We start from the raw sequence: 10,602 nt of genomic DNA, 5'->3' as shown, positions 1-10,602 counted from the left end.
TCATCTCACAAAATATTTACAGAACAGCGTTTTTCAATGCGTAAGGATTTCTGAAAAGGTTCCGTGAAGCGGTTTCCGGTCTCTCTGGTCCTTTTCCTCCGCTAAAAGGTAACGTGGTCGCTTTGGCTGCTAATAGCCGGTAAATAAAATAGATTAGTTTTCTGTTCACGATTGTATTTACACAAATAAAACTTGACAGCTTTGCATAGTATATTATTACACACTTTTTGTCACAGTAAACGATCTTGTTCTATTTATGAAGTTAAGGATAAACGTGTCAGTATGTTGGCTAACTTAGGCCTCACCGTGTTCTGATGAGTGGTGAAGCTAACGTTAGCTGGTTGAGCTGAACTTTAATGAAATAAACTGAAGGTTAATGCAAATATAGCACATGGACTGTAAGCTCTAACATTATCTAACTAGAGCCTAACATCCGAGTTTAACTAGTCCGCGTCTTGTAACAAGACTTTTTGCTTTATTACCGTAGTAAATAATAATAGCACAGTGCCTCCTCCCATTTCAGAGCATTTGTAGTTAAAAACGATCAATTGGAGTTTAATGTTTCTTAAACAGCTCCGCTTATTTTTCAGGTTCATCATGTCGTCCCATTTGCAGTGGATGGTCATCAGGAACTGCTCCAGCTTCCTCATCAAGAGGAATGGACAGACCTACAGCACTGTAAGTACTTACAAGAATCGACTCCAAAGTGTTTGCCAGTACGATTGTTGTGGTGAAATTGAAAACAAATTGACCTTGAGTTGTTGTAGATATTGTAAGTTAACAGAAAAATTATATATACTGCTTAGAGGACCTGGGGGGAAGTGCCTTTATATGATCTTTTCTCAAAATAATTTAAATATATCTGGCAATCCCTGAGTTTGTAAAGGTTCGACTTGCCATTTTACTTCTATTTTAAAGAATCCTAAGCGTTAAATGTATTTTTCTAACCTTTTTGCAATGAGTGTGGTCATAATTTTGCGATAGAAACAGAGGCACAGTGTGAGGCAGTCACTTTAAGATGTGGTTTTACTATTATTATGGAAATACTAGGTTAATCATCAAGCATAACATAAATAATCAGTGTAGCTATTGCTATAAATAGCCTCTATCCACATGTTTTACCTTACTTATCTGCCTAAACATGTTTTTTTTCTCACTTTATCTCAAAGGGGACTCTATTTGAGTTTTCTCACATCAGCACAACCTTTTAGTTCTTAAAGCATTGACTGATCACTAAAAGACGGTATTTTTGAGGTTCTGGTCTCCAGTGAAGATAGATCAATCTCAAAATCTACCAATTCCAGTTTTTTATTGCATCTTTATTCAATTTGAATGTCTTAGGGTTTTTTTTCTTTTTCTTTTTAATTCTGTGTTTCATAAAATCTACAGAGACACATGCACAGGTTCAAAAACAGATTTTGTCATTTAGAAGTTGTAGTTAGCAACAGCATTTGAGCGTAAATAGTTCATCATAAGACAGAGAAATAGATTTCTGAGTCATTTTTCCGTCGCAGGAGCCCAACAACCTGAAGTCCAGGAACTCTTTCCGCTTCAACGGCTTGGTGCACAAGAAGACCGTCGGTGTGCAGCCTGCAGCTGATGGCAAGGGTGTCGTGGTGGTGCTGAAGAGACGTGCAGGTAAAAAAAAAAAAAGAAAACGCTACGCATCTTACTGACTTAAAGAAACTCGCTTTCTAATGACGGCTCGTTTGTCGCAGATTTATTATATTATGATTTGTTAGATCTCTGTGGTGACCGTGATGTGAAACAACTTTTGTCGTTGCTCAGGCCAGCACAAGCCTGCCACGTCCTACGTTAAGGTCACCATCAACAAGAACTCCCGTGCCACCCTCAACAGCCTGAGGCACATCATTCGCAAGAACAACTACAGGAAGGACCTGCGCATGGTGAGATCACTAACTAACTGTGTTTTTCAAGGAAAAAACTAAGTTTAATACTGGTTTGATTCGTAAGTTGTCATAATGTTTTTGAGATTATAACGGTGGTTTTATTTGTTCCCCCTTCCAGGCTGCCCTGCGTCGTGCCAGTGCTATTCTGAAGAGCCAGAAGCCTGTTGTGGTGAAAAAGAAGCGCACCAGGGCTGTCAAGACGGCATAAACTAATACGCATGAAAAATAAATAAAAGCTTTTTGTTTGAAGAAACGCTCTATGTTGTCTTGAGTCTTCAGTAGTTTTAGGTCTTACATGGAAGACTTCACTGAAGCTTGAATGTCATTTCAGAGATAATTCTTTTGTAGAAATTCACACGTGTAGATTCTTCTCACAATCTGTTGCTTTGAAATGACCAGGTTTGTTATACGCTGCAGAAAATCTGACCCACCCTTTCCATCGACCTTAATTATGTTAACTACATATCATATGAACCTGTATGAAATTCTCATACTAATTATTCTTCAGTAAAGCTGTCATTTATGTAAAAACACAAGCTCTACAATCTGATTCCTTTTATTGAAAAATAAGACACTTGGAGGAAACGTAAGGACTAAATCATAGGAACAGAATGGCAGATATTTTTTATTCTGTTATTTTGTCATTTTCTTCTGTACACCTCACAGTAATGTGACTGGTTTTGCAGCGCGACTACAAATGGATCAGCGAGAACTCGATTGGTTTTACTGACCTACTTCCAGCCAGAGTTTTAAAGGTAGAAAGTTCCTGACTTCACTGTTTGCGACTCATTAAACCACCTCCAGCTTGCATTGTGCCCGTCTGATCACTTAGAGACTTTAAGATGGCAGATTTTATTTTAGCTAACCTGCCATGTGGCAGATGAGGCAAATGTGAGCAGCAGCTGATCAAATAATGCTGGCTTGTATTGATCTGCGCAGTCAAAACAACACGTTGGGAGAATATTGCCAATAATTTACATCTTTGAAAGTGCTGAGTTTACTTACAGTATTTAATCATATACATTTCATGTAAATGAGATCGTGCTGCAAACAGGCTTTGTGCTGCTGTGTTCACTGATGGAGAATGATTCGATAGATTTTAAAGCGGCCCCGCTGGCAGCTTTCCACTCACGGCTTTGGAATTAAAGATCTCCCCCTCCACCCCACCCACCTTTTGTAAGCTCATAAAACCTCCCTCACCAATCACCAGGGGACACAGATGCACAAAATGAAGGCAATGAGCAGCTGTCGGTGAAGAAATGACAAAGCCTCTGTGTGCTCGGTCATTATGAGTGGACTGAGACTGGCGCTTTTCTTCCTGCCCCTGACCCTGCTAATACTGGAAGGTCAAGGCTTCGAGCTCCAGGACACGATCCACGCCCTGATAGAGGAGAACATTCACCTCCACGACCAGCTGGAAAACCTCACCCAGGCCCTCAGGGAGCTGAAGCGGATGCTGTGGCATCACACGAATGGTACGCTGCTGTTTTCCCCTCTAAACTGCAAATATGACGAAGTAAACACAAGGATGACTAAATCAGAACTTAATTTGTTTTACATTTTAATTTTAGGGGTCAAAAATGTGCCTCATATTTGGGTTTCTTTCATACGACAGATTTTTCTTTTTTTTTTTTGACAGAACTGTCTGAAAGCATGAAACTATTGTTTGTTATACTAACAATATCTGTTTTCCATATTAACTTGATTCTCTCATTCCTTTTCTTCCTCTTTACTCATTCACGATCACAGCATGTGTGTATGCAATAATGCAACTTTAGCTTAAAGTAAAAGTATTCAGACTCCTTCAACAATTTGTTCCTTCACCAATGTGTTTTATGTAGCAGATAAACACAAAGTAGTGCATAATTGTGAAGCAGTAGCACGTTTTTAACATTTTCTACCAATAAAAACCCAAACGGTGTGGTGTGCCTTTGTATTCAGCCAGTTTTTGAGTTATTCCACTTTTTCTGAGCTAGTTTTAAGTCTAGACTTTGACTAGGTCATTCTGACATACGAACATGATTTAATCTCTGTTTGTATGTTTATTACACTGCAGTCTCCAGTCTTACTTTTTTTTTTCTTCTATGGATCGTTTTTGCTCTGGATCTCTGCAGCTCCTCCAGAGTTAGCCTGACTGCTTCCATTCTTTCTTTATTCATTCATTTATTTACTTTTAACTGCAGCTTGCTGTGTTTCTCATGCAGACCCGGATCATTACGACCACCACGGGCATCACAACGAGGATGTCCAGCACCTGTGGGAGGAATGGTCCCAACACGGTGCGCATGTCTCCAAGGTCTACCGAAATTTTACCGTGAATTCAGAGAGCTGTGTCGCAGTTCTGCTCGCTGCTCTGTGCGTGTCAGCTGCAGCCTTCATTGGCATTGATTTCACGACCACGCAGGCAGCAGAGAGACAATGAAACGTGTTTAGAATCAACTCGACGCACAAAACAAGCATCGCATTATCATATCATATCCCCACTTAGATCCGGTTCCCGGATAATCACAGTGTGCTTCTCCTCCCCTGCACCAGGCATCAGCGAAGAGACCCATCTGCTGCTGGAGCACGCCTTCTGCGGACACGACGTGAACAGCTCAGCCGCTCCGTTCTACGAGGAAGCGGCCCCCCTGCTGCTGGTGCTGCCCTGCCTCACAGTGCTGTACAGCTGCTTGTAGTCATCAGTTGGCCTTTCTTTTTTTCCCCTCCCTCCTCACTCATGTTTTTACTTTTAATGTCAACTCAGCATCTCCTGGCATTGTGGGATTAATCTGGAAACCATACAGTGATTTAATCAAGCGGTTGGGTTTTGTTGCTGCCTCTGGGGATAATCGCTCCCCAGACCCACCCCGATCAGAGCGATTATTCAAAGTACGGATGAGTCGACCTTCAGGATGCATCACCTTCGGATAGCTTTGTCGACTGCGAAGCTCATTCAGATGTATCATAGCTGCAAGCCTAATTATGCTATTTGAAAAGGGGCGTAACAGTGTCTTGCACAATTACGACGTTATGTGATAAATCGACTTATGCATAAACAGTCCAACAAACATTGAAAATTGCAGTTGTAATATGAAAAAGTTTAGCAAAGCACTTTAGCTATTAATTAAATGGACAGTGTTATGTATTTTTCAGACGCATTGTGCTATTTTACAGCACAATCAAGTAGCTGTTACCTTCAGTTGTAAAAATGCTGCATATGTCAAACATAACTTAAAAAAAATCTGACTTCACAATTTAAGGCCTTGAAATTGGGCCTTTGTCTCTTTAAGGAGCTCCCACTCTTTCTGCCACTCCTCCATTATGCCTTTTACATCATTCTTAGGAGCTTTACCCTGACAACTAGTTCACATGATGAAGTCAGCAGATGGAGTCAGTGTTTACTGATTGCTGCTGCCGCTAGTCTTAAGGAGCTGTGTTGTATGCATTGCAGGGGACGGGGTGCTCTGTGAGGCAGAAGCTTGCCATGGAGACTGCATCTCTGAGGTGGTTGGAAAGATGGCGGTTGGTGAGAGTGAAGCTCGAAAAAGTCGACTTTACGTCATTCGTAAAAGCTTTTTTACGAATTACGAATTTTACGTAAAAGCTTATAGATAACCCCTCCATCCATTTTCTGTACGCCTTTGTCCCTTTGTGAGGTCAGGAGGGGTGCTGGTGCCCATCTCCAGCAAACATTTTGGGCGAGAGGCAGGGTACACCCTGGACGGGTCGCCAGTCTATTGCATAGATCAATTGACCTGACAGTCATGTTTTTAGACTGTGGGAGGAAACTGGAGTATCTGGAGAGAACCCACACATGCACGGGGAGAAGATGCAAACTCCATGCAAAAAGACCCCAGGCCAGGAATTCAACCCTAAACTATAAATTGTATTTTAAAAATATTTTTGGTTAACTGTATTAAAAAAAAACCCATTAAAGCTATGTTGTCTAATTTGTGTGTTGCTTTATGATTATTTCAGCCTGGGAAAATGCTTTGTATTGTTAGATTTTATTTTTTTAATCTAACATGATTATATTTGCTGGTGTACGAATAAAACAACAAATAGGTTACACTTTTTTCAATCGAAACACCACTCTGTAGGCATACATTTATTTTAAGCCAAAATTGCTAGAGCAACAAAAATGTTAATCAGATTCAGATGCTGTGACGCTCCTGGAGCGTCTCCAGGAGTCACAGTTCTTGCTGTGACTCCTGGAGCATCACAGCAAGAAAATAATTTGCCAATGGAGCTGAAAGACACAGAGGATCCACAGAAACCACAGACAGCACAGAGGCATTTTTGATGGGATTTTACCCGTATTTTATGGCGTCCCAATCCCAACTGGTTCTTTTTTGCTTGACTTTGTAGCCAGACGAGGGTCATTTTGGCCTTCCACAGTCCAGCCATTAGCAGAGCTTATTCCTGTTACTTATAACAGGAAACGGCAACAATGCTACTTTTCTAATGTTCCCCTTCTCTAGTAGGATGGTTTCTATAGAGCTGCAAGCACAGCTGGGTTTCTGTTTCAGGCCGTCACCACACATCAGTTTACTAATTAATGCAACTTTCAACTTGCACTTTCCTTCAACAACTTTGTAGTCTTAGCCACTTGTAAAAAAAAGAAAAAAAAAAAGGAGGGGGGGTGGTTTGAAACACGCTGCAGTTTATTTGAGGATACAGCACATATAAAAGTTACAAAACTAATAAGGTCAGTCCGGAGGCGAAGGTTTGATATTCACAACATGGATGATAAAACAATGGAATGTGTTGAACACAAGTAGTGGACAGAGCTTGAAGAAAGAAATGAACCGTATGTACAGCAACAGCAGAACTCCTGCTGTGTTTTAAACAGTGATCATAAGTGACATTTACCCTCATCCAAATATTCAGAATGGAATGACGTGAAGTGAATGACTTCTCCTGCCTTTTTTTTTTTTTTTTTTTTTTCTAGCTTTGGTGCTGTGAGGTCAGGGCAGAATCTCTAAACAAGGGCTTCACATAAATAAATATACATGGTCCATGCAGACTGGGTGTGCAGCTTTACCAAGCGGAGCATCAGATATTTACAGGCCTAGTCTATGTCGAGGTCCGAGTCCTCGTCGCTCGCGTTGCTCTGAATGATGGCTCCGTTGCGCAGCGTCTTCGAGACCATGGCGGGCTTCTCCGGCAGCAGGCCGTACTCCTGCAGGAGCGCCTCCAGGTCCACGGCGAAGAAGTCCTCCCCGAGCTGATCGGTGAGCCGCACGAAGTTACCGATCAGGTCCCCTCCTTTGTAGACGAGCAGCGCGGGCAGAGCGCTCTCACGGAACAGCGCGCTGATGCTGATGGCCGAGCTGCGCACGCAGCAGAACTTCACCAGCGGGTACTCGTGCGCCAGGCACAGCAGGCTGCCGCTCATGGCGTCGCAGCCCGGGATCTCCGGCTCGTAGATGTGGATCATGATGAGCGTGCTCTTGTCCTCCTTGTCCAGCGCCTCCAGGAACTCCTCGCCGCTGCCGAGCTCCTGCACCCGCTCGAAGCGCTTCCCGCGGCAGAGCTGGCGGCGCATCTCTTCGATGCGCTGCATGCGGTACTGCCGGAGGAAGTCTTCGTCGTCCTCGTCCTCCTGCAGCATGTTGTACTCCTGCATGGTCATCTGCGGAGCGAGACAAAGCCGAGAAGAGGACAGTTCATCATTTTTTGTCGAATAAAAGTAAATAAAAGATCCGTAGCGGTGTGCGTTTTGTTTGGTTAATTGTGTCAACCACAGAGACGTAAGGAAAAAATAAATAAAAATACGACCAAATCCAAACTTTATTAAGCAGGTTAGCTTACCTTAATGATTTCCTTGCACTTTAATTATTCCAGCTACATTCAGGAGTCACATTTACTTCAATGATTTGAGAAATAAACCAAATCCAGCTCTTTCCTGCTTACTTTGCTTTTAATTTTGTCCTGCAGCTTCTTCTCCTCCTCTTTGTCTTTTTTTAGGTCCAGATCGGAGCGGCACGTCATCGACAGCTTCTTTATCAGTCTCTCCATCTCTTTCTTCTGCTCCTGTTTCTGTTCCACCTCCAGCTGCTTGTACTTCCTCCAGTCGTTGATGACTCCCTTCGGCCCTGAAACAGAACGTTAGAAATAAATAAATAAAATCAATAAATCCATGTTGTCATTTTTTTTTTTTCTTTTCATGCTCAAAAGGCACAGAGCTTCCAAAAGTATCCGGAACCTCTTGAACTGTTTTCACATTTTGTCGAGGTACAACCACAAACTGCAATGCATTTTATGGGGATTTTAAAATCTTTTTTTTTTTTTTACACAAAAAAAATCTGAAAAGTGTGGCAGTATTGCATCCTCCAACATACAATAGACTGAGTGCTTTCAAAAGCCTTTTTATTCTTGGTTTGCAGAGAGATTAAAAGTGATATTTTGAGGTGGGTTGAGTAAAAGTGAAAAAGTTCAGACGTATGTACGAATACTTTTGCAATGCTTATCCAAATGAGACTCTCACACATGTTAAAGTCTACTGATAAAGCAGGACAACGAATAAGACAACAATCCCATCAATCTGTTACCTGTGTTGACAGCACTTCCGTCTGCACTGTAGTCCATGTCGGGCTCAGTGGCGCCCGCATCCCGGATGGTCTTCCTCTCCCCATCTTCATCGTCGTTGTCACTGCCCTCATCCTCGCTGCTGCTGTAGTAGTACTGCAGCTTCTCACCCAGCAACTTGTCATCCAGAGTAGTCATGGCAGCGGCTCAGCTCTGAAAACACGCCACATATGAAGATCAGGCCCTGGTGGACCTATTCCTGTCCTAATTGACAACACGTTTCATAAAAAGTTTACCTAAACGCGTCGTTTATACTCTACTGCAATCCAGACCAACAGACACACAAGCGTTCAGACGACAACAAAAGGTGCCTATTTGGAAAATAGGACATCAGCAGCTCATTAAACTTAAGCTGAAAGGTCTGTTGTGGTGCTAAGATCCGTGTAAAATCCAGTCGGGGAAACAGATGGAGATAAAATAAGAAAGTCATTGTTGACAAATCCCTCTCACCTATCAATTTTTTTTAACGCTTACTACATTTAGCCAAACCAAGAACAATACATAATTTGTTTTATTTACTGTAGTGATAGTACATCTCCAGATTTCTATGGAGTATGTGCGATACATATAAACAGTAGCTTGGCGGCCTTAAACAAACCTGCCGATGCCGAGATAATAGCCAACCCAGTAGTTCAGTCCACTTCTCTTTAATATAATAGTATAACCCTCTATAAAGAATATATATTAAATTGTTTTATTTCAACTATTCTATGTTGGAAACAGGCCGAACACACTCTTCTTCGGAGAAAAGAGAACTTAGCTTTATTAGCACTGGAAGCTAGCTAGCTTTCATTTGTTGGGCTCAAACGAAACAACCAGCTGAATTTCTTTCGTGTAACTGAAATTGTATATGTTTACAAAACTGGTGAAACTTCTTATTTATAACAACTTACCTAAAAATACCACCAGAAACCGCTTTAAAATAGCGCCGCTTAGTCTGTTCACTCTTTAATCTGTTTAGTTTAGCTCCCACAGGCCACGCCCCTTCCGATGACGCATTTAGGGAGACTTGGTGAATAAGGAATATTGAGTTCAAACACACAACAGACATACTTTTTTTGTAATTGTGTAATCATGGCCAATAGTTTGAGACTGGACTTTGCTATTTCCTCGATGTGGGTTATTTTTTTTGTCCGTTATTTCTTCTACAGTTCAATATTATTTATTTCAAAAGCTTTAAATATGAAATCATAACTAAGAAACACACACTTGCTTGAAGTAATTCCTGCCCAAGCTCTGCACTGACGGCAAGCAAAGCTTTAGTGGAAACCTATGTAGGCAATGCGTCTGGTCCTACCTGTAATGGATTGTTTCTTTGCAACATCATGAGAAAAAAAAAATATGCTCATTAATTTTACAAACAAATAAAGGACGCAAGTACACAATGAAATTATGGAGTCTGAAAAGAGACAGATTTCAAGTTTCCGTGATTAGAAGCTCAGAGAGAGAATATTTCACTGCCAGTCAGAAAGCTGCTTACTTTTCTCCACATTAGGATTAGGGTTGCAACAAAACATCAGTCAAAATGTATTACTTCCAGAAATACACGTCATTTTTATGAAGAGTCATATTCAACTTTTTAGCAAACAGATTTATGTCAGTGGAAGTAGATTTAATATTTATCAGAACTGAGCTAACAGACCATAACACCCAAAATGTTCCACCTCTATTTGATTTTTAAAAATGTTGCATTCTGCTTTGGGTTGGATTGGGAGGATGGGGGGTGACGTCTACAATTTTTATGTCCATCTTTGTTTTGGTTGAACTAGCAATGTATTATTGTCTTGTTCCAAAGCTCATTAATCGTGAAAGACAATGCTGCCAATGTTAGGCGTTTCTTCAAGAAAGAATTAGATTCATAGATATAAATCAGGTCACATGGGACGATTCTAACAGCTTTTTTCCCCCTTGCTGACATGTTTTATTCAAAGTTCATTTTACTCTCAAATGTCCTCAAAAGTTTACTCCTGAACATTTTTCACTAACTTTCCACAGAACATTTGAGATAGTCTCTACTAGATGCCCCACTATAGTAAAGAAAAACTGCAAAAACTGTTTAATTGCATGTAATTTAGATTTTACTGGAAGCACTTGAAGGCAACACGGTTGACGTTGTGGG

General features: G+C 41.2%; 2 protein-coding genes and 1 long non-coding RNA gene across 5 annotated transcripts; 1 reads left to right on the top strand and 2 right to left on the bottom strand.

Moving 5' to 3' along the window:
* The first annotated feature begins 22 nt into the window (after positions 1-22).
* On the top strand, positions 23-2,166 carry rpl28 (ribosomal protein L28). 2 transcript variants are annotated; one of them, XM_015058174.1, is made up of 5 exons: positions 23-108; positions 591-678; positions 1,515-1,638; positions 1,789-1,907; positions 2,029-2,166. In XM_015058174.1, the coding sequence occupies exons 2-5, from the start codon at positions 598-600 to the stop codon at positions 2,116-2,118; spliced, it is 414 nt and encodes a 137-aa protein (XP_014913660.1). In that variant the 5' UTR covers positions 23-108; positions 591-597; the 3' UTR covers positions 2,119-2,166. The 2 variants fall into 2 exon arrangements, with proteins under 2 accessions (XP_014913660.1, XP_014913659.1); XM_015058173.1 differs by having other exon boundaries at positions 59-139.
* LOC106963324 (uncharacterized) lies at positions 685-10,494 on the bottom strand. Its single transcript, XR_001428171.1, has 3 exons — positions 10,482-10,494; positions 9,017-9,018; positions 685-1,131 (listed from the first exon to the last, which is right to left on the bottom strand). It is a non-coding gene; the product is annotated as an uncharacterized LOC106963324 (long non-coding RNA).
* Positions 6,536-9,493, bottom strand: pdcl (phosducin-like). 2 transcript variants are annotated; one of them, XM_015058170.1, is made up of 5 exons: positions 9,377-9,486; positions 8,720-8,794; positions 8,447-8,636; positions 7,809-7,990; positions 6,536-7,527 (listed from the first exon to the last, which is right to left on the bottom strand). In XM_015058170.1, exons 3-5 carry the CDS (start codon positions 8,619-8,621, stop codon positions 6,964-6,966), a joined length of 921 nt encoding a protein of 306 aa, XP_014913656.1. In that variant the 5' UTR covers positions 8,622-8,636; positions 8,720-8,794; positions 9,377-9,486; the 3' UTR covers positions 6,536-6,963. The 2 variants fall into 2 exon arrangements, with proteins under 2 accessions (XP_014913656.1, XP_014913655.1); XM_015058169.1 differs by lacking the exon at positions 8,720-8,794 and having other exon boundaries at positions 9,377-9,493.
* Positions 10,495-10,602: the final 108 nt, after the last annotated feature.

Source organism: Poecilia latipinna, unplaced genomic scaffold (genome assembly GCF_001443285.1).
Source record: "Poecilia latipinna isolate Pla-1442-1.1 unplaced genomic scaffold, P_latipinna-1.0 Scaffold1521, whole genome shotgun sequence".
Taxonomy (NCBI): domain Eukaryota; kingdom Metazoa; phylum Chordata; class Actinopteri; order Cyprinodontiformes; family Poeciliidae; genus Poecilia; species Poecilia latipinna.
The sequence above is the reverse complement of the archived record's forward strand: the minus strand, read 5'-3'. Positions and strand labels throughout refer to the sequence as shown.